The sequence below is a fragment of the Ornithorhynchus anatinus genome, chromosome 15 (genome assembly GCF_004115215.2).
Source record: "Ornithorhynchus anatinus isolate Pmale09 chromosome 15, mOrnAna1.pri.v4, whole genome shotgun sequence".
NCBI lineage: Eukaryota > Metazoa > Chordata > Mammalia > Monotremata > Ornithorhynchidae > Ornithorhynchus > Ornithorhynchus anatinus.
The window spans coordinates 9,622,563-9,645,195 of NC_041742.1; the positions used below are offsets into that span (position 1 = coordinate 9,622,563).

General features: G+C 50.7%; 2 protein-coding genes and 1 long non-coding RNA gene across 9 annotated transcripts in view; 1 reads left to right on the forward strand and 2 right to left on the reverse strand.

The window, feature by feature from the left end:
- TBCD (tubulin folding cofactor D) overlaps positions 1 to 12,640 on the forward strand; it is a 207,664-nt gene extending 195,024 nt beyond the window's left edge. Inside the window, exons 31-40 of the mRNA XM_029080077.1 lie at positions 35 to 118; positions 312 to 470; positions 577 to 715; positions 2,720 to 2,841; positions 4,213 to 4,290; positions 5,691 to 5,780; positions 7,940 to 8,027; positions 9,432 to 9,541; positions 11,590 to 11,674; positions 12,354 to 12,640. Of these exons, the coding sequence (XP_028935910.1) occupies positions 35 to 118; positions 312 to 470; positions 577 to 715; positions 2,720 to 2,841; positions 4,213 to 4,290; positions 5,691 to 5,780; positions 7,940 to 8,027; positions 9,432 to 9,541; positions 11,590 to 11,674; positions 12,354 to 12,368 (970 nt within the window). The 3' untranslated portion in view covers positions 12,369 to 12,640. The remainder of the gene's footprint in view (positions 1 to 34; positions 119 to 311; positions 471 to 576; positions 716 to 2,719; positions 2,842 to 4,212; positions 4,291 to 5,690; positions 5,781 to 7,939; positions 8,028 to 9,431; positions 9,542 to 11,589; positions 11,675 to 12,353) is intronic.
- LOC120638840 lies at positions 5,774 to 14,860 on the reverse strand. Of its 2 annotated transcripts, XR_005660835.1 has the most exons (7): positions 13,875 to 14,860; positions 13,670 to 13,728; positions 12,823 to 12,974; positions 11,705 to 11,913; positions 10,691 to 10,846; positions 9,476 to 9,627; positions 5,774 to 6,659 (listed from the first exon to the last, which is right to left on the reverse strand). It is a non-coding gene; the product is annotated as an uncharacterized LOC120638840 (long non-coding RNA). The 2 variants fall into 2 exon arrangements; XR_005660834.1 differs by having other exon boundaries at positions 12,823 to 13,728.
- Positions 14,861 to 14,901: 41 nt separating this feature from the next.
- Positions 14,902 to 22,633, reverse strand: part of B3GNTL1 (UDP-GlcNAc:betaGal beta-1,3-N-acetylglucosaminyltransferase like 1) — a 255,370-nt gene continuing 247,638 nt past the window's right edge. For 3 of the 6 annotated variants that reach the window (XM_039914221.1, XM_039914222.1, XM_029080080.2), the window contains one exon: positions 18,207 to 18,766. In XM_039914221.1, the coding sequence (XP_039770155.1) occupies positions 18,686 to 18,766 (81 nt within the window). In that variant the 3' untranslated portion in view covers positions 18,207 to 18,685. Of the gene's footprint in view, positions 15,533 to 16,505; positions 16,524 to 18,205; positions 18,767 to 22,633 lie in introns of those variants that run through there. The other 3 variants (XM_029080078.1, XM_029080079.2, XM_039914223.1) reach the window with 3 other exon arrangements.

Genomic DNA, 22,633 nt, shown 5'->3' on the forward strand with positions numbered 1-22,633 from the left:
CTCCTCTCCCAAGACTGCTCCTCTCTGCCCTCAGGGTCCGGGAAGCCGCGATGACCAGCCTCACGGACCTCACATTGCTGCTGGGAAAGGCACAGCCGGAGCTGATCGAGGCCGACGTGTAAGTCTCGAAACCCGCCCCGCTTCCATCTTCTAATGACGAGTATTCCCTCCGGCTCCCCCTCCTAACCCCCGCAGACAGAAGGCTCACCTTTAGAGCCCGGGGGTGAGCCGGTGGTGACCGGAGGATCCCCAGGGGTGCGGGTCCTGGGCCTCCTCGGGGCGAAGGGTGAAAACGGGTCCTTGTGTTGCAGGTGCCAGCGCCTTCTCTGCTGCGTGGCCCAGCAGGCCAGTGAAAAGATCGACCGATTCCGCGCTCACGCCGGGTCCGTGTTCCTGACGCTGCTGCACTTCGACAACCCCCCGATCCCCCACGTCCCCCACAGGGAAGAGCTGGAGAGGATCTTCCCCAGGTAACTGGAGGCGGGATTGCTGTCCTCCCCTTCTCCCACACGGGTCCCCTCTTCCCCGTTCCTGCAGCAGTGGGAGAGGCTGAGCCCTCATTGTCTGCCTTTCCAGGTCGGAAGCAGCTACGCTGAGCTGGAAAGCCCCTTCCCAGGCCTATCCCTACATCACACAGCTCCTGGACCTGCCGACCTACCGCTATCACGTGCTCCTGGGCCTGGTGGTCTCCGTCGGCGGCTTGACCGAGTCCACGGTAAGAAAGTGGCGGGCGTCGATCGGTCGGAACCAGGGGCTATGCACACCCTATTGAGATCTGGGGGTGGAGCGAGACAGAAGCCCCAGAGGGGCTTTGCCTTTTGTTTTTTATGGTGTTTGTTAAGCGCTTAGTATTTGCCAGGCTCTGTTCTAAGCACTGGGATAGGTACAAGGTTGGACACAGTCCATGTCCCACGTGGGGCTCACAGTCTCAACCCCAATTTTACAGATGAAGTCACTGAGGCACAGAGAAGTGAAGTGACTTGCCCGAGGTCTAACAGCAGGCAAGTGGCAGAGTCAGGATTAGAACCCAGGTCCTGGGCTTGTGCTGTATCCACCAGGCCGTGTTGCTTCTCCTCTTGACTCCAACCTGGCCTCAGCCCCTGTGGGGGTTCCCTGTCAATGAGCATAATCTCTCACTTGCCTAGTGATTAGAGCATGGGCCTTCTGGGAATCTAAAGGATCTAGGTTCTAATCTCAGCTCCACCACATGTCTGCTCTGTGACCTTGGGCAAGTCACTTTGCTTCTCTGTAAAATGGGGATTAAGACTGTGACCACTGTGTGGGACAGGGATTGTGTCCAACCTGATCATCTTGTATCCACCCTAGGATTTAGAACAGCTTGTGACACATAGTGCTCAACAAATACCATAAGAAAAAAACCAATCTGGGCTGCTGCCTATCTGAATGCTGTCACTCCAGGACTCAGTTTCCCTCCCCCGTTTCCTTTTTTTCTCTCCTGAGCCACCTCAGAGATCCGTTTTGCGGCCCAAAGATCCACTTTGATGTCAGATGCTCAGTGTTTGGGGCGTTGAGGTTTTATGGTCAGGAGCGGGTGGGATTTTCAATGACTGGTTTCCTCGAGGAGGATGCGTTTCTGGGAGAGGGGCAGCGACTGAATCGGCCCTCTTTAGCTCTCCAGGAATCCAGCCAGCAAAGAGGCACGGGAGGCCGAGGTGACAATAAGGGATTTCACAGATCCGTTTCCAAAATGTTTAATAGGCGCCGTCTTTGAAGTCCACTGAAAACTTTAAATGTCTCTAAGCGACATCTGACTGAGAGGCAGAAAGAAGCTGGAAAGGGTTTGTGGATTGGGTTCATTTTATTTAAGGAAGGAAAGCAGCACAGTTTCTTTTTGCAGAAAATGGCTGGAAAGAGTCTGTAATTGAATTACTAGTTCTCGAGACAAGTTTGCGTTCCGTGATTGAGTCCTGAATGTACATTTCTTCTCTGGGTCTCTGACCAAGCCCCGTTGAGATGTTGACAGGCAGTGAACAATTTTTTTAATTATCGGAAAATAACAGATTAAATCACCCTATCCTTTGGTGACCGTGGAATTAAATTCATTATCTCCTTCAGCCTTCATGTGGCCTAACTGGAAAAGAGCACAGGACTGGAAGTCAGAAGACCTGATTCTAGTCTCATGCCACTGGCCCACTCTGTGTCCCCTAAGCAAGTCACTTAACCTCTCTGTGCCTCAATTTCCCCATCTGTAAAATGGGGATAAAATATCTATTCCCCTTTAGATCGACAGTAATAATAACTGTGGTGTTCGTTAAGCGCTTACTATGTGCCAGGCACTGTGTTAAGCACTGGGGGTGGAGACAAGCAAATCGGGCTGGAAATAATCCCTGCCCCACATGGGGCTCACAGTCGTAATCCCTGTTTTACAGATGAGGTAACTGAGGCATGGGGAAGTGAAGTGTCTTGCCCAAGGTCACACAGCAGGTGAGCGGCAGAGGCAGGATTAGAACCCAGATCCTTCTGAATCCTAGGCCCATACTTTATCCACTGGGCCGCACTCCTTCTAGATTCTTGAGGGTTTGGGTCTTCTTCCTCTATTTTACTCTCCCAAGCTCCTCCTAGAGAAAATAAATATATATGGTCCAACCCATTGAGGAACTCAAAAGGTGGTCCTAACCATCTGCCCAGCCCGGCGGGCTTGGCTTCTAACCTCCCGCCAGCCCCACATGTCTCACCTACATGTCTCTGTCTCTCCTAGGTCAGATATTCAACTCAGAGTCTGTTTGAGTACATGAAGAAGATCCAGAACGACTTGCCGGCTCTGGACAACTTCTGCGGGACCCTGCTGCAGGTGTTTGAGGCCAACCTCCTGAATCCCAGGTAATAATAATAATGTTGGTATTTGTTAAGCACTTACTATGTGCAGAGCACTGTTCTAAATGCTGGGGTAGATACAGGGCAATCAGGTTGTCCCACGTGAGGCTCACAGTTAATGCCCATTTGACAGATGAGGTAACTGAGGGACAGAGAACTTAAGTGACTTGCCCACAGTCACATGGCTGACATGTGGCAGAGCCAGGATTTGAACTCATGACCTCTGACTCCCAAGCCTGGGCTCTTTCCTCTGAGCCATGCTGTTTCTCTAAGATAAGGGACCGCCCTTCGCGTGGGCTGAAGCCAGGGCCAGGGCGGCCATTGTCTCCTCCAAATGCCAACATCAAGGCCCACTGGAGACGGACGGATGGGGCAGGAGGGGTGAGGCGGAGACATCCCCATAAGGAGAAGGCTTTGGTTTCAATCGATTTGGAGAAACAGCATAGCCTAGCAGAAGGAGCCCAGGCCTGGTCAGGGGGCCTCAGTTCTAATCCCGGCTCTGCCACGTGTCTGCTATGGGACCTCGGGCAAGTCACTTCACTTCTCTTGGCGTCAGTTTCCTCATCTCCTGGTCCTTAGGCCCTCCGAGCTGAAAGTTCATGAAACCATTTGGTTTCCTCAGTTTCCACATTTCTGAGGCAAGCACCTTTCTACCTGGTCCCTTACCAGTCCGGCTGGAGTGGGAATCAGGATCTCATCCAAACCACGGGACAGAAGCGGGGTGGTGGAGATGAGTTGTGTCCGGGCTTTGTGGATAGAGGCCCAGAGGCCCAACCACTCCCCCTGCCTAGCCAGTGCTCATTCCCTGCTCCCAAGGATGCTATTAGGCTGACTCCCTCTCTACTGAGAAGTGGCATGGCCTAGCAGAAAGAGCACGGGCCTGGGAGAGAAGAGATCCGGATTCAAATCCCAGATTCACCCTGCTGAGTGACCTTCAAAAAGTCACTTAACATTTTAGTGTCTCAGTCTCCTTTTCTGTAAAATGGTGATTAAATACCCGTTCTTCCTCTCCCTAGACTGACAGCCCCATGAGGGATAGGGAAGGGGTTTGGTCTGATTGCATTCTATGTACCCCAGCGTTTAGCAAAATACCTAACCCAGAGTAAGTGCTTATCAAGTACTATAGTTATCATTAACCGGGGAATTCATCCAGACCTATTCTAAGCCTGGGACTTGATTTCAATCAGTCAACCAATGGTATTTGAGTGCTTATCTGTACTAAGTGCTTAGGAGAGTACAGTACAACAGAATTGGTAGACATTGTCCTTACCCACAAGAAACTTACATTCCAGAGCTGGGAGAACTCTCAACAAATGTAGAAAAGGGAAAAATTTCTGTCCAACACCATCCTCACCTTGTCTCTTTCTCTCCCTGTAGGGTCTCTGTCCCACTCCTGAAAATGCTGGATCAGATGCTGGCTAATGGCTGTTTTGACATCCTGACGGCTGAAGAGAAGTAAGTAGGGGAATGGTGTTTCGGCGGAGGGCTCATTTTTACAGTCAGAAACTTCCATCCCGTCCTGCCGCGGCCAGTGGCTCACATTTCCAAGGGCCAGCAGGCCAGGGAGCCCACCGTCCGGGGAAGCGGTCTCGGGGTCTGACCCCCAGGGTGACCTGTGGTCCCGGGGTATGGCCATCACCGGCCTAGTCAGGAGGGTGGGCCCGTGCCCTGTCGCCGGCCACCTGGACCAGGTGGGAAACCTCTCCGGGTGCCCAGGCTCCCAATGAACCACCTGCTCACCCGCCAGCCAACGATGGAGACGTTCCCTGGGGGACTCTCTAGGGCTCGGTTCACCGAGGGTGGCCAGGCTTTTGAAACGGCATACGGTTCACAAACGTTCCCTGTCATTTCCTCATTTTTCCACGCTTTTCCGACAGACAGCGGACGACAGGTGGGCCCGGGTCGGGAGGGTCTGGTTGGGAGCGGCAGGCCAGAGACGGAAAGGGGATGGTAAACATCCCGGCCTCCCCGCTCCGCGTGGAGCGGTAAATCGGAGTTACCCGGGGCCGGCGGCCCCCCGGCTGCTTCCGTCTGGGCCGTGGGAAAGTGTCGGGGGCGGCGAGCAGGCGGCTCCCGCCATCCACCCGGGCATGGGTGAAGGATTGGTGAGGAAGCGTGAGCCACAGCCGTCTGGAGGCCGTTCTCCGAGATAGTCACGGAGGTAGGGCGGGATGAGCTCTGCAGGGTCAGCATAGCTGAGGGAAAGGAAGCAGCAAAACCACCTCCTGTGGAAGCCCAGGAGAGAAAGGACCGACTCAGACCCGGGAGACCTTGTTGGAGAGTCTTTATTGAATCTATCAGATGAGGCCTGCCCATTTTGCCGCCATCCCGGACGTTTTCCAGCCCCCTCTCCCTGCCCTCTAGGACCTTCTTCTCCGAAACGGACATTGCTCGTTCCTGTCGCATCCAGGAAAGCGCTGGGTACGCGTAGGTATAACCGGGTTTCACCGTCCTCTTGGGACGTCACCCGTGGGGAATTTCCCCATTTCCCACCACTCCGAAGTGGCAATTACAAGGCCACAGAGGTAAAGCCGTGGGAGCCTTCACCCGTTGCTCTGTCCAGAGGTGTGTAGGCTTGTGGTTCTCGGCTCATCACTCGCCCCTTGCCCTGGGCCCAGTGAACAGGCCGTGGGGCTGGCAGCCAGAAAGACCAGGTTGTCCCCACAAGTTCCCAGTGGAAGCATCTGAGTGAGCAACAGGACAGAGTGTATCAGGATAAATAGATAAATTAGTAAGTGTAAGGTAAGTTAATCTGCGTAAGTGGGTGTGAGGTGTGGAGAGAAGGTGCCCAAGTGATTAGACCTCAGGGGGAAGAGGAATGTCTTGTTACTAAGCTAATTGTTTTTTCCTTTCAGCCACCCTTTTCCCCTGAAACTGCTGTCCCTGTGCAAAGAAGAAATCAAGAAGTCCAAAGACATCCAGAAACTTCGCTCCAGCATTGCCGTGTGAGTCTGAAACTTTATTTCTTTTGTGCCAGAAGAATCTGTAGAGGGCATAAATGCCCCAGAGTCTCCACAGGTCAATTACACAGCATCCACAGGAAGGTCAGAGAGGCTGACCTTATTAGAGCCATTTGACAGATGGGACAACTGAGGCACCGAGCAGGTAAGTGACTTGCATGAGGTCACAGAGATGGGGCAAAGCTGAAACTAGAACCCAGGCCTCATGATTCCCAGGTCTGGGTTCTTCCCATTTGGCCACACCGCCTCATGGGGATTTGAAGTGGACTCAAGATAGTGGATTTTTTATTAGACACTGGGATTTTCAATATTATTATTACAGCATTTGTTAAGAACTTAGGTTGGACACAATCCCTGTCCCACCTGGGGCTCACAGTGAGGAGAGACTGTAAGCTGGAAATGTCTCTATCAACATTCTGTTGTATTGTACTCTCTCGCAAGTGCTTAGTACAGTGCTTTGCTCACAATAAGCACTCAATAAATACCATTGGTGATGGAGAGGGTTGTTCTTATTGGAACACAAAAAAAGCATGTCCTACCTTCATATTGCAATCAGTCCACTGGTGGGATTTATTGAGGGCTTACTGGGTGCAGAGCACTGTACTAAGCGCTTGGGAGAGTCACTGTAATAGAGTTGGCAGACTGGATTCCTGCCCAGCAGAAGCTTCCAGAGTAGAGCAGGAGACAGTAAAAGGAATTACAGATGGACCTGTAGTGGGGGTGCAGAAACCAGGGGAAAGAGTTTCAGGTGTCAGCAGAGGTTTCCGAGTGTTGTCTCAGCTTCTTTCTTTCCAGTGTCCAGAGGAAGTCCACTTGGCTGGCTCACGCAGGTAGAGTTGGGAATCCAGGAGAGGAAGGCCAGTCCTAATGATGATAATAGTAATGATGGTGTTTATTAAGCAATTACTCTGTGCCAGGCGCTGTTCTAAGTGCTGGGGTGGATACAAGCAAATCGAGTTGGACACAGTTCCTGTCCCGTTTAGGACTCACAGTCTCAATCCCCAAGCGCTTAGTACAGTGCTTTGCATGCGGTGAGCTCTCAATAAATACGATTGATTGAATGAATAAATGCATTTGTGGAGCCCAGAGAATGCACAGCAACCAAGTAAGTCACCAGGGTTACCGCCTCTCCTCACCTGGACAAGACATCGACTCTCGCATTTCAAAACCGGGGGCTCGTTCAATCAGTCAGTCGTATTTATAGTGGGCCTACTGTGTGCAGAACATTGTACTGAGCACTTGGGAGAGGATGAGATAACAGAGTTGGTAGACACATTCCCATACCATAATAATAATAATGAAAATCCCAGTCTCTGCTATATATCCGTAAACTCAAGTCCACTTCATCCCTCCTAATCCCCGTGAGGTGGTGTGGCCAAATGGAAAGAGCCTGGGTCTGGGAATCATTCATTGAATCATATTTGTTGAGCACTCACTGTGTGCAAAGCACTGGACTAAGTGCTTGGGAGAGTACAATAGAACAGTAAACAGGCAGGCACATTTCCTGCCCGCAACCAGCTCAGTGTAGAGGGAATGAGGGAGTGTTCTAGTTCCACCTTTGCCCCACCTCTGGGAAAGTCACTTACCTGTCCCCAGCAGTCTAGAGAAGTAATGAAAAGTCAGTTCCATTTACAAGATACAGAGGACACTGGGACCAGAAGTCACAGCGGAAGCACGACAACTTTACACGTAAGACGCTCGGGGTTCCAGCCTCCTGGGGATGCCAGGAGGAGAGGATTCAAGGTTATATGCAGGCCAGCTAGACAGATAGGTAGCCCGGAGCAAAGTTCACAGCCTCTCCTAAGATGGAGATCTGGTTTCACTTTGGGGGAACCGCCTGTCGCCAGCTCCCAGGTCCGTGGCACCCTCTCTGTCGACCAAGCGTGTCATGGCGGTATCAAAGCATTGTTTGCCTCTCTTTATTGAGATTGTCTCTGCTTTCCCTTGATGTTTGCTTTCCCACAGCCCTTCAGAAAAGGAGACACGGCCAATGCATTGTGGGTTCACCCGTTATTTGCCCCGATAAATCCTGGCTTCTCGGGACTCCCACAAAGGGGTCTAAAACGTTGCTTGGAAATTCTCAGTTGACAAGCCCTATGGTGTTATTGTTTAATTACCGATCGTCCGGAGTCTTGTTTTTCCAGGTTCTGTGGGATGATTCAATTTCAAGGGGAGCTGAGAAAGAAAGTGTTCTTCCAGCTGTTTCTTCTTCTCTGCCACCCATTCCCTATTGTGAGTAGTGCGGGGCATTCCGGGAATCAAGGAATTTGTAAAACTGGCTCCTCAGTGTACACAAGTTGGTTGGAATGACTATCACTCTGTGTCCGTTTTCAAAGCGGGAGTTCAATTGAGCCCAACCTCAGGATCCAGAGCTGACGGGGGCCTGAAGATGTCATTTAAGCCAGCCCCCTGCCTCCAGGAGGGATGGGATCAAACGGTGTTTGACTCTCATCAATCAAATTTCTCCTGCAGTGCTTGAAATAAGAATAGCGGTGTTTGTTGTGCACTTACTATGTGATAAGCGCTGGAGAAGATACATTGCAATCAGATGTCTCACAGTCTAAGTGGGGGAGAGAACAGGTATTCGGTCCCCATTTTACTACTAATAATAACTGTGGTATGTACTAAGCATTTACTGTGTGTCTAACACTGTTAAGCCCAAAGGTGGATACGATACGATCGGACACTATCCCCTTCCCATTTGGTGCGCACAATCTAAGCATGTAGCAGGAAGCTGAAGGCCAGAGAAGTGAAATGGTCACACATCTGGCTAGTGGTGGAGCCAGGATTAGAACCTCGATCTCTTGGCTTCTAAGTTCATGCCTTTTCTACTAGGCCGTGCTGCTTCAATCAAAATTCCTGGTATTTATTGGGCATTTACTATGTGCAGAGCACTGTACTAAGCATTTGGGAAAGTATAATGCAATAGAGCTGGTAGACCTGATCTTTCCCTCCAAGCAGCATGGCCTAGAAGAAAGAGCAGGGGCCTGGAAGTCAGAGCACTTAGGTTCAGATTCAGCCTCCACCACTTTGCTGCTTCTCAGTTCCCTCATCAACAAAATGGGGATTCAAATCCTGTTCTCCCGCCTACTTAGACTGTGAGCCAGCCCTTGTGGGACCTGATTATCTTGTGTCTACCTTAGGGCTTGACACATAGTAAGTGCTGAACACTTACTGCATGCAGAGCATTGTATTAAGCACTTAGGAGCGTACGATATAACAGAGTTGGTAGACACCTTCCCGGCTCACAATGCACTAAGAGTCTGGAGAAGCAGCATGGCTTAGTGGCAAGCGCCCGGGCTTGGGAATCAGAGGACTTGGGTTCTAATCCTGGCTCCGCCATCTGTCTACTCTGTGACTTTGGGCAAGCCACTTAACTTCTCTGCGCCTCAGTTACAGTCTTAAACCCCATTTTACAGATGAGGTGAGTCCCATGTGGGACAACCTGATTACCTTGTATCTACTCCAGTGCTTAGAACAATGCTTGACACATAGTAAGCGCTTAACAAATACCATTATTATTATTACTACAATGAAGGAAGACATGTGGGAAACCAAATTCCCTGCCGCGGGCCACCCGGGGATGTAGGAGGGAAAGGCCCTGCTCAGCCGGGTAATCGACCCTTCACCTTCTAGATCCGGATGGCGACCGCCAGCCAAGTGTACGAGACAGTACTGACCTACAGCGACGTCGTGGACGCAGCCGTCGCGGACGAAGTCATGGCGGTGCTCAGCGACACAGCCTGGTAAGGAGGCGTCTCCGGGAGCCGGATAGGAAGCGGCGGTGCAAACAGGTAGACACCTCATCCGATGATTCCCTCCTGGGCCAGTCCTGTGGAGAGAGGAGGCGGTCGGCCTTGAGATACAGTTGTCCGGGAGTATTTTCCGTTCTCGGGGAGCGGCCAACTCCTGCGGGGTCCTTGAGCAAGGAAACCCCTTGGCCACTATGTTGTCTTTGGCAGGAAGCGTCCTGGAAAACTCAGTCTCCCCCGACAGCTCCGGTCAAAGCAGTTGGGGTTGAAAGTCATGGCCAGATTAGGGAGGATTTACCAGTGCTTCAGCTTTGCTCGTCATGCCTCATCCCTCCCTCCGTCCCCCGGCAACCCGGGCTGGGATTTGCGAATCGTGCGTCTACCCACTCCACTGTATTCTGTACTCTCCCACGTGCTCTGCATACAGTAAGCACTCAATAATTCCCATTGATGGGTTGGTTGGTGATGGCAGAGCTCTGTACTAAGCACCTGGAAGAGTACAGTGCTTTGATGAGCAAAAGACGGAGATAGTCAAAAACAAATAGCTTTATCTAGTGGCTAGGCCTCAACTGGCCAACCAATGAATCCTGTTTGAGTGCATACTATGTGCAGCGCACTGTACTAAGCACTTGGGAGATTACAAGAGAGTGAGTACTAGAGTTTACTCACAGTCTAGCTGGGGAAGGCCGACATCAAAATTGTAGCCAGGAGGAAGTAAAAGAAATGTACAGACATGCTATGGTATACTTAGGAAGCACTGAAGTGTTAGAGTGATGGTAAGTAGGAGATAGAAGAGGGCAAGATTAGAAGTGATACAGGAGAGGCCAGTTGAATAATTGTGATTTCAGAAGGGCTTTGAAGATAGGGTGAGCTATGATGTGCAGGCGGTGAATTGGGAGGAAGTTCCCAGCAAGGGAGCTGGTGGGAGTAAGAGGCCAGCAGCAGGAAAGAAGAGCAGTGGGAAGTGGGAAGGAGATGGAGTGGTCCATCAGGATCACCAGTGGACTGTTTGGAAGCCCCCATTGATCAGGAGTTTCTGCTCCGAGAGGAAGAGGCAACCACCAGAGGCTTTTGAGCATCTAAGTGAGGTATGCAAAACAATGTTACAGAAAAATCGATCCAGGTAGTAGAGTCAGGTATTACCTGGAGAAGGGAGAGGCTGGAAACCAGGAGGTCAGCGAGGAGGCCGATTCAGCGGTACAGGCCAGCCTGGTCCTCTCAAGCGAGGTTCCGGTCCCTCCGTCCAGGCTCGATCCTCTGGGTTTAAAGATTCGGAGGATGCAGTCGGTAGGTGCGTCACTGTGTTGGGGTAGAAGATCAGAGCTTTGAGGGGGAGATGGCGTCAGTTCCCCCTTCAGCCCCTCTCTGGCTCAGAATAAACTCTGGGGGGGTCGCGGGTCGGAGGGGGTAAGCAGCAGGCGCTCGACCAATCTCAAATATTTGGTCCCGGGATACACATTTTTGAGATGTTTTCTCTGTGGGAGCTACTGTGAGTTTTAGGGCTGGAAGGATTACTTTGGCCGGGACAAAGAGCCTTTGTTGCTCAGACAGGCCCAGGGAAAGGTTGCCGAATAAACTGCCAAGTCTCTTCCAGAGCCAGCTCCCCTGAGCGTGAGAGCCACCAGGCTCTGGGCAATGCCCTCAGAGACCCCCGGCGTTGGAACCGGTCCTGGGAGCGAGGGGGGCAACCTGGGTGCATGTTGGTGAGGGAGGGGGAAGGTGGAACGTTCCACCCCTCTGTCCACGGCCGACAGGAGTGATCCCCCACTGGAAGCGTGCCAGCCGAAGCTCTCGCATGACCTTGGCATGAAATCTCTGAACGAGTATTTCCCCCTCTTGAGCTTCTGGGAGACAAAAAGAAGAGCCTCAGAGAGGGGAGATTTAACTAGGGATCCGAACAGCCAAGCCCGCTCTCCACCGGGAGGACTAGACGTGCTGAGGCAATTGAAATTGGCTCCGCTTGCGTTTTCAGCCACTATCAGCCTCTCCCTTGCCTTCTCACAGTGGGGACACTTAACAGCTCTGCCTTCTCCCCCACACAGGGACGCCGAGCTGCAGGTCGTGAGGGGGCCCCGAAACTACCTGTGTGACCTCCTGCAGGTGCCCAAGCCCCAGCTGGTGTCCAAGGTGAGCCCCCAAAGGCAAACCCAGGCCTACCTTTGTCCCGGCGGGCGGTCATTTCCACATCCCCGCTGGACTGTTTCCAGTTGTGTTGCCTTGCCCGAGCCGGGGGCAGGTAGTCCTCCTGCCTGTTCCGGGCTACAAATGGGCATGTTCAGCCGCTACACCTGAGTCCCCGGCCAAAGGTCTTTTCTCACTCTTCTTTGGGTGGCAGCTGTCGTGCTGGAGGTGCCGGCTCCGATGACCTTGGGGTGAAAAAAGGGAGAAATACATTAGACGCTTGATTGCCAGATCCATTTGCAGAGACAGCAGGGGGAAAGCGGGGTTCTAACCCCGGCTCCCCTGCTTGTCCGCTGCGTGACCTCAGGCAAGTCACTTCACCTCTCTGGGCCTCAGTTCCTGCACCTGTAAAATGGGGATTAAGATGGTGAGCCCCATGTAGGACAGGGACTGTGTCCAACCCAATCATCTACCCCAGAGCCCTTATCGAATCAAGGCTGAGCCTACTTGCCACTTTCCCAGGACGACTCCCGAGACCGTGGACCTGAACGTTCACTCCAAAATCCGGCCCCTACTCGTTCCCAATCCTGGGGGAAGAAAGGGGATTTAGGGGTGGGCATGCGGGGGATGAGTCCCCCTTCAAGAAGGGAAGCTCTTTGACTCTTTGTCTCTCCATCTCTCCCAGCCTTCATCTGGTTGAAGCCCCCTTTCTGGAAGCAGGGAGATGACTTCCCTAAAGCTCACGGAGCCACATGGACCACCAGAAGCAGCCACCGGGAAAATGGTCTTTCCTGCACTCTAGGTCCAGGGTGAAAAAGGCCATCTGTCTGTTCTGTGACCTTCGAAACTGAGCGTCTGTAGCCACAAGATGGCAGTTTGTCTTCATGGTCTTGGTGTTAGGGTGAAGGGCTCACGCTTTGCTTGTCTGCTGAAAACGTGGAGGAGAAAGCCCTATAAAATCTTCTAGCTGATGTTTGCATGTTGCTGTCCTTTGCTGGCCAGGAGGTAGGGGAGGGAGAAGCAATGAGGGGAACCAGCTGGGGAGGGATGGAGTTGGTCTTTCCAGCTTAGAGAAAGAGGAGACGCTTATTCTACATCACTCAGGAGCACCTGCTCACTCTGAGGCAGAGGGGAGGAAAAAAAGAAAGTCTGACCTTATTTTGTTTTTTCAAAAACAAGTGCAAAAGCAACATCTTGACAGGAGCCCCGGTCATCCCGCGAGAGGAGTGTCAGATCCCCGGTCCTGGTGGAAGCTGGGTATTTTCTGGTCTGACCCATGACATCTCTGAGCTGGAGAGTTCATCATCTAAAGGGGGAAAGTGCTGAAGGTTTCTGAGCTTTCCCCCTCCCGGCTTCACCTGACTCAGAAGTAAAAAAGGCCAGGCGATGGGATCTTCTCATTCAGAAAAAGGAAAACAAAGCCAGGGCAGCATCTGAACCAACTGCTAATTGGTAACAGGCCTGGTGAGGAGGGTGGGGGATGCCAACTCAGGATTCTGGGCTCTGCTGCCAGTCCCTAACGAGCAGCCCCAGCCTCAGGGGATTACTCATCTTCCAAAGTTTTTCAGAACAGGCTTCCTAAAGAAGCTTGGTACTGTAATTCAGATTCCTCCCAGGGATCTACTGCTTGAATACTTGAGGTCATGAGGAGGAAAGGGGTGGAGTGGAGGGAGAGAGCTGTTTCCAGGGCCAGTTTTCATCCCTCCCCACACATCAACTGAGTGGCATGACACCCTTAAAGTCTAACACTGTGACCAGGCCCCAGAGTAAAGATGCAAAATTTGGGCCTTTTGTCAAACACACACACTGAAAACCAACAATGGCTACAGGTAAGGAAAGAAAACAGGAACATAATATCATAGACACAAAATTTGAATAAGGCAAACACATCTCTCCAACCAGACTGTCACTTCTTCTCCCCTGACATTCCCCCCCAACACACCCCACAGCTCTCTCCATCCTCAAAACCCTCCTGGAAAAATGAAACAACCATATGCCTACCTCCTTCGGGGCTCCGGGCACTGCAGCAGTGGCTCAGGTAGCAGGAAACCAGGAGGGCTCTTGAGGACGCAGCGGGGGTGGGAGGGAGCACAGGCCAGCGCTTAGTATAGTGCTCTGCTCACAGTAAGTACTCAATAAATACGATGGATTGAAGCACATGTTCTAGTGGCAGGACTTCCTCCAAGAAGTAATGTTAAAATCAAACCTGTGGGAGAATCTGGGAGGACGGAGGCTTTTTCAACCGATGATCCAGAATGTCGGGAGAGCCATCCCGGGTCGTCCATCAGAGGGGCTGAGCTCAGTCGACGTCGCCAGAGCGTTGTCCGTGACCCTCGGCCCCGGAAACGGAGGGTCACTCTGGGGTTAGAGCCTTTGGTGCTTTTCGGGACACACACATGAACACACAATCCCAGCCAGGATTCCGCATCTGCCCCTTTGACCCAGTGTGATGTGGAACGGCAACAACGACCAAGCAGCAGCCATCAGAAATGCTGCCGGCCCTTACTTTTACTCCAGAGAGATTCTTGTTTAAGACCCTTTTCTGCCCTTTCCCCCCTGAGCACGTGGGGTCAGAAGACAGGCCTCCTCGGCCCGTCAGAGGCCCTGTAGAGAGAGAGAAGGCCCAGCGGGGAGAGGGACATCCAGAAAGGCTTACCTCATGCCAAGTCTCTCAGAACGACCAGCAGCGGGCATGGACCGGGACCCGGATGAGTGGATCGGCCTAAGATGGAAACCTGTAATGTCCTCTCCCAGACCCTTTCCTCCACTTACTTCTTTCAAATGGCCAGTGCTGAAGGCCCGCTTGAAAAACCGGAGAGTTCTTCAACACAGACTGGGGAGAGAGGCAAGTCAAGTCTCCTACCCTGCTAGTCGTACATTAAAAACATCAGGCCCGCTGGCAATGTTTTAGTACCAATTTCAACCCAGTCTCATCTACCTCATCCCTGTCCTCTGAGCTTGAGGGAGATTTCCTCTGACGCAGAACTCCTTCTCCCTCCACAGCTGAGAGACCACCACCACTCTCCCCTCCTTCACAACCTTATTAAAATCACATCTCCAAGAAGACCTTCCCCTATGAAACCCTCTTTTCCCTTGTCACCTATGCACCTCTAAGCATTCAATATTCACTTCACCCTCAGCCCCACAGCACTTATGTACATATAAGTAATTTATTGACAGTAATGCCTGTCTCCCCCTTTGCACTATAAGCTCCAATTCTACCAATTCTATCATTTTGTTCTCTCCCAAGCACTCGGTACAGTGCTCTGCACACAGTAAGTGCTCAGTAAATACCATCGATGGGTTAGAACCGGGAAAGGTAGAGCTCCTAGTGGAAGGGGAGTGTTCAGACAGCTTTCCTCCTCTAGTGGTACATTCCAGACACGGTACACAGCCAAACCTGAGAAATCCACTACAGTGTTGGCTGTCCTACAGGAAGTAATCCATAATATAACAATCATCATCATCATGGTGGTGGTATCTGTCACTTACTCGGTGCCAAATGCTGTGCTCAGCCCCGGGGTAGCTACAATACCAACCGTTCACTTTGATTGGTGTTGAAGAAAGCCTAAAGTCTGCTCTGTCGTTCGAAGTGCTACAGCCAGGAGTCCAGAAAATCTCAATGAGGGAGTCGTACCCTGAAGCAAAAGGCCTGGAACAAAACTGAGGGTGGAGAAATGGGGGCAAGCAGACCTGTCCCCCTCCCCCAGTGAGGCCACCGGCCAGCCACAAAGGGATTTAAGTCAGAGGAGCGGTTGAATGCCTGGCCCTTGAGCCTGCTGTCTTCATCTCATCGAGAGGACCGGGCCCATGGTCAGGAAGTCTCGCTCCTACGGTCCTGGTGCTCTGCGGTGACAGCCCTGCCTGTGAAAATGGGCCTGGGAGTCAGAAGGACCTTAGTTTAAATCCCTGCTCTGCCACTTGCCTGCCGTGTGACCACGGGCAAGTCACTTAACTTCTCTGGGCCTCAGTTACTTCACCTGTCAAATGGGGATTAAGACCGTGAGACCCGGGTGGGATATGAACTGTTCCAACCTGTTTAGCTTGTATCTACCCCAGCGCTTGGTACAATGCCTGGCACATATTAATTACTTAGCAAATATTAAAAAAAACAAATTCAGAGACAGGAAGACAGATTCTGGCTGGCTACAGAACTCCCCCAAATCTCCGGCCACCACCTGGGCCCTGCTCCTACTGCCTTTTCCTGTGTCCCTTTACAATAGTAACTGTGGTACTTAATCCTTCTCCATGTGCTGGGCACTGTACTAAGCGCTGGGGTAGATACAGTACATATCAGGTCAGACACTCCCTATTGTCCCATGTGAGACTCACAATCTAAGAAGGAGGGAGGATAGATATTTTATCCCCAATTTAGAGATGAGGAAACTGAGGCACAGAGAAGTCAAATGACTTGAGTAAGGTCACACAGCAGGCAAGCAGCAAAGCCGGGATGAGGACCCAAGTCCTCTGACTCCGGCCTGGGCTCTATCCGCTAGGTCAAGTTGCTTCACTTTACCTGTTTTTAGCCTCTTGGACAGACTTGGAAATTGTGATCTGCCCATTGGGAACTACTCAATTCGATGTTAATCTTTTATCTGTTTCTTTCCTGAGAAACTTTAATTTGAGGTGATCTGTGTTTAGAAATTTCCTGGCGCCGAGGACTGCTCTGTAAGCAGAGGTGTGACCCAGGGAGTCTGGACTGGAAATGGAAACCAGAAGAGAAGCAGTGTGGCCTAATGGATAGAACGTGGGCCTGGGTGTCAGAAGGACCTTGGTTTAAATCCCAGCTCTGCTACTTGCCTGCTGTGTGACCAAGGGCAAGTCACTTCACTTCTCTGGTCCTCAGTTACCTCACCTGTCAAATGGGGATTAAGACTGTGAGACCCGGGAGGGACACGGACTCTGTCCAACCTGTTTAGCTTGTAACTACTCCACTGCTTAGTACAATACCTGGCACATAGTAATTATTTAACCAATACCATTAAGAAAAAGACAAAAAAACTCAGATATAGGAAGGCTGGCTACAGAACTCCCCCAAATCTCAGCGTACCTCTCTGATCCACCCACCTTCCCCCAACCTCTTCATTAACTCTCTCATCTTTACCTATATCACAAGAGATCTTTTCAAAATCTATTCCCATCACCTGCTCCTCCGAGTCCATCCTTTCACACCTTATTAAAGTAGACTAGACTGTCAGCTCGCTAGGGGCAGGGAATGCGTCCACTAATTCTGTTATATTGCACTCTTCCAATCTTAATACGGTGCTCTCCACATAGTAAGCACTCGATAAATATTACTGATTGATCCAAACTACTACCACTCCATCTTGACTACTGCCTTAGCCTCCTCAATGATCTCTCTGCCTTCAGTCTCTCCCAACTCCAGTCCATACTTGACGCTACTGCCCCCGTTTTGCTAAAAGTCTGTTCTGCATATGTCTCCCCACTCCTTAAAAACCTCGAATGGGTGTCCATTTAGATTCCAAATCAAGCAGATACTTCTCACCACTAGCTGCAAGGCATTCACCTGCTCACTGGCCTGAGTTCTTGTCACAGCCCGTCTTGACTACTGCAACGGTCTCCTTGTTGACCTCCCCGTGTCCAGCCTTTTCCGCTCCCAGATGCTGGGCATGCTGTACTGCCCAGACCATTTTTCAACAAAAATGAAAAAACATTCCGTACCTGCCTCCCAGTGCCTCAAACACCTCAAATGGATACCCACCATATCAACAGAATACTTTCAAAAAGTAGTGTGGCAGAGCACGGGCCTGGGAGTCCGAGGAACTGGGTTCTACTCTTGTCTGCTATGTCAACTTCTCTTTTTCTCACTTACCTCATCTGTAAAATGGGGATTAAGGCTGGAAGCCCTATGTAGCACAGGGACTGTGTCCAAACCAATTACCTTGAACCTACCCCAGTGCTTAGTACAGTGCCCGGCACATAGTAAGCGCTTAACACATACCATTAAAAAATAACAGTCATATCTTCTGCTGCTTCCCCTATGATTTATTTTATTGTCAGCCTCCTCCATTAGACTAAGCACACTCCGAATTGCTTAGTACAGTGCCCGGCACATAGTAAGCGCTTAACACATACCATTAAAAAATTACAGTCATATCTTCTGCTGCTTCCCCTATGATTTATTTTATTGTCAGCCTCCTCCATTAGACTAAGCACACTCCGAATTGCTTAGTACAGTGCCCGGCACATAGTAAGCGCTTAACACATACCATTAAAAAATAACAGTCATATCTTCTGCTGCTTCCCCTATGATTTATTTTATTGTCAGCCTCCTCCATTAGACTAAGCACACTCCGAATTGCTTAGTACAGTGCCCGGCACATAGTAAGCGCTTAACACATACCATTAAAAAATTACAGTCATATCTTCTGCTGCTTCCCCTATGATTTATTTTATTGTCAGCCTCCTCCATTAGACTAAGCACACTCCGAATTGCTTAGTACAGTGCCCGGCACATAGTAAGCGCTTAACACATACCATTAAAAAATTACAGTCATATCTTCTGCTGCTTCCCCTATAATTTATTTTATTGTCAGCCTCCTCCATTAGACTAAGCACACTCCGAATTGCTTAGTACAGTACTCGGCACACACTAAGTGCTCAATCAATACCACTTATTAATTGATAGATTGCTCTTTTGGCCAGCTTAGAAGGAGGGTCCAAGGAACCCCCTTGGAAAAGCCGGCTTCCAAGGGACCTTAGAATCCCCCTGCCCCCTAAGCCCCACAGGAATTATTCTGTCCCAGAAAGCCCTGCCAGCCAATGGCTAATCAGTTGACCAAGCAATCAGAACCAGTCCCAGCAGCCCTGCAATAGACTGGGCTAATTAATCTGTGGCCTGCTCATTTCTCGATGAGAAACCAGCTCCCGATGCCTCCTTTTTTCCCGCCCTCTCAGAGATCGGTGATAACAGAGCCTCATTTGTTTTCGGCGAATGACCTCTAGGATGGATCCCGCGGAGCGTCCGGCTGACTGACCGGTAGCCCCTGGTGGTTCTCAGCTGAAATGGTGGTAATCCAGTCCTTCCTGCAGGCACAGTGTCTTCAGGTTGTCCTCAAACTCTCCTCCGGTCAGGTCCTGGTGGGGGAAGAGACCTGGGGGTTACATCGCATGACCAAACTCATCCTGACTGCCCTCCACCCCGGGAAACCTGCAGGGACCCATTAGGAGCCTGAAGGGTTACTGACTTTACCAAGGCAAGCCCAAGGCAAGTTCTGTTCCCCACTCTCACTTTCTGGTCAGGAGGGCTCACCCTAGCCCCAGTTCACTAGTCCAGAGTCACTTGGCCTGTGCAGATGGAACCCTATTACTTGACTATTGCCTTTATTCCTAATTCACTTGAATGTCTGTCTCCCTGTATAGATTGTAAGTTCCTTGCGGGCGGGGACTGTGTCTACCAACTCTATTGTGGTGTATTCTTCCAAGCCCTTAGTACAGTACTCCACAATAATAATAAATTGTGGCATTTGTTAAGCGCTTACCATGCATCAGGCACTGTACTAATCGTTGGTGTGGATACACACAAATTGGGGTGGATAAAGTTCTTGTCCTACATGGGACTCCGTCTCAATCCCCATTTTGCAGGTGATATAACTGAGGTCCAGAGAAGTGAAGTGACTTGCCCAAGGTCACCCAGCAGACAAGTGGCAGAGCTGGGATTAGAACCCACAACCTTCTGACTCCCAGGCCCGTGCTCTATCCACTGCACCATGCTGCTGAGCGCTTGATATTACTGATTGACCCCAGTGAGAATGCTACCTACTTTCTCCAAAGTTGAGGGGGGTCCTTCAATCAAGCCAAGGCAACAGGGTGGTCTCCCAGGAATAGTAATTCCAAGCCATTCTGGGATCTGAGGCAGTCTTAATCCCTGTTTGACAGATGAAGCAACTGAGGCCCAGAGAAGTGAAGTGACTTGCCTAAGATCACACAGCAGGGAATGTGTGTTATATCGTAGTCTCCCAAGCACTTAGTCAACTGCATTTATTGAGCACTTACTGTGTGCAGAATACTGTACTGACTGTCAAGTGGCAGTGTCAAGATTAGAACCCAGGTCCTTCTGACTCCCAGGCCTGTGCACTATCCCTCTGCGCCCATCTTCAGTTGGTCACCAAATCCCGCCAGTTCTTTCTTCGTACCATCTCCACAACTCACTCCGTCCTCTCCTCCCAAACTGCCACCACACTGGCCCAACTCCTTGTCAAATCCGGTCTCTACTATTACAATGGTCTCCTCATTGACTTCCCTGCCTCCAGCTTCTCCCCGCTCCAGCCCATACTGTACTGTCCAGATCATTTTTAAAAATGAACAAAAGTATTCTGTGCCTCCTCCAAACTCCTCAAATACCTCCAATGGATGTCCATCCACAGCCCTATCGACAGAAACACCTCACCATTAGCTTTAAGGCACTCAATCGGCTCTCTCCCCAATTCTTATCCTGGCTCTGTTCCCTGCACATTCATTCAGTAGTATTTATTGAGCGCTTACTATGTGCGGAGCACTGTACTAAGCGCTTGGAATGTACAAATCGGTAACAGAGACAGTCCCTGCCCTTTTCCGGGCTTACAAGCTTACATACATTATTTCCTCCCAAGCCAACCTATTCTCTGGACCTCACTCTCATCTCTCTCACCTTTGACCTCATGCCCTACTAATAATTACATCTCCTCCAGGAAGCCTTCCCTGGCTCAACTCTGATTTCCCCCCAATCCTATTTGCCGCGATACTACCACATCGCTAAAGCACTTGAGTCCTCACTCCCATCCCTCACTCCACTTTTGAACTGATTTTTTCTCTTTGTTGCTTCTCCCTGCCTGAAATGTATTTCAGTCCGTCTCCTCCTGCTAAAATACACACTCCTGAAAGTCAGGGATTTTGACTATTGACTCTACTGTATTTTCCCAGAGTAAGTGCTCAAGAAATAATACTGATTGATTGATTTTTGAGGGGCAGAAAGGGGGAGGTACTCCTAAAATGAACCCCTGGCTGCTGGGAGGGTCAAGGTGCTGGGTGGAAGGGAGTGGAAGTTGGCAGGGAGTGAGAGGGTACTTTGGGAGAGGAAAAGAATTGGTTTTACAGGTTTCTGCAAAGTAAAATGCCCAAAGCCCTTGAACTCAAACTCTGCTGGGAGAGGGTGAGGGGGTTAAATTACAGCTAGGGGAAGTAGCACAGCCTAAAGGATACCACACAGGTTTGGGAGTCAGAAGGACCTGGGTTCTAAACTTGACACTACCACTTGGCAGTCAGTCAATCGCATTTATTGAGTGCTTACTTTGTGCAGAACACTATACTAAGTGCTTGGGAACCTACAATATAACCGACACATTCCCTGCGGTGTGATCTTGGGCAAATCACTTTCCTTCTCTGGGCCTCAGTTACCACATCTGTCAAACAGGGTTTAAGACTTTGAGCCCCATGTGGGACAGGGACTGTGTCCAACCTGATTAGCTTGTATCTGCCACAGCACTTAGTACAGCGCCTGGCACATAGTAAGCATTTAATGAATACCATTAAAAGAAAGTGCTGCCGGGGGGCATGCATGCCCAAGCCCTTAGGGAATATACTAGTAGGTACGTGTTACGGCAGTGCTAAAGTGGCATTTAATGGGAGCTATCAGGGAAGGCTTCTTGGAGGAGAAAGTCACCCTGTAAAGGTGAAACTGATGCCTCTGTCTCCTCAGTGTTTTGGGCAGATGAAGCTAGCTTGCTTGCCAGGGGTCTCCTCTTCAACTTACATATCTATTTATAGCCACCCTCAGCATGCGAGTGTGTGTGTGGTTTGCATTCGCTTATTTTTGATTACTCTGTAAATACTTTCATATCTTTTTCCCCTGTTAGAGTGCACGCTTCCTGTGGCTCTCGGGGTTCTGTTGTACCGCACCGAGCTGTGAGTTTGGTAAGTCACACCCAGCGTAAGCGTCCCGATTACCTCCTAACTAGATGCCCAGCCAGGTGGCATTCCTAGAAGCCCCTGGGAGAGAGATCTAGGTCCCTTTGCCACGCCCAATTTGAGAAGAGACTTCCTTCTCCAGCCCCCATTCCCTGACTTCCCTCAGGTGGAGAGGAGGATGGAAGAGCCAGGATAACTAGTGAATAGAGCTGAGGCCTGGGTTCTAATTTCAGCTCTGCCACTTGTCTGCTGCGTGACCTTGGGCAAATCACTTCAGTTCTCCATGCCTCAGTTCCTCCTCTGTAAAATGGGGATGAAGACTGTGAACCCCACATGGGACATGGACTGTGTCCAGCACGATTAGCTTGCCTCTACCCCAGCGCTTAGAACGGTGCCGGGCACATAGTAAGTGCTTAACAAATACCATTAAAAAAACCCTTCTGGGATGCGGCTGATTCTCCCCATGACCGGAGCAAGCAGTCCCAGGTCAGGGATGAGGCGGGCTGGAAGGGAAGGCTCCTGGAGTAGGAGCGGGCAAATCTCAGCCTTGTAGGATGGTCTAGCCTCAGCTCACACCCAAAGAGAACCTCCGTGTTGGAATGTAGCGGTCCAATCTGGGCTCTCATCCACAAGCATGTGCTCGAGATCTGCAATGGGATTTATTAGCCGGCTTGTTCTGTTCCCGGGCTTGGCTAGGAGCCCTTTCGTGAAAACGATGTTGAGTTTGAGCATTCTGGGCTGAATCTGCTAGGCAGTCCACGGCTCCTCCCTTTGCCTCTCGGCAGATTTCTTACTTTCAGGATTGCCTGAGGACTTCATCCTGCCAAGTTCCAGGGGTGTGGTTATCATTATTAATAATAAATAAAAAGAATAATAATAATGGTATTTGCAAAGTGCTTACTATGTGCCAGGCACTGTACTAAGCACTGGGGTGGATATAGGCAAATTGGGTTGGACACAGTCCCTGTCCCTCTTGGGGCTCACCACCTCAATCCTTATTCTACAGATGAGGTAACTGGGGACCAGAGAAGTGAAGCGATTTGCCCAAGGTCACAGAGC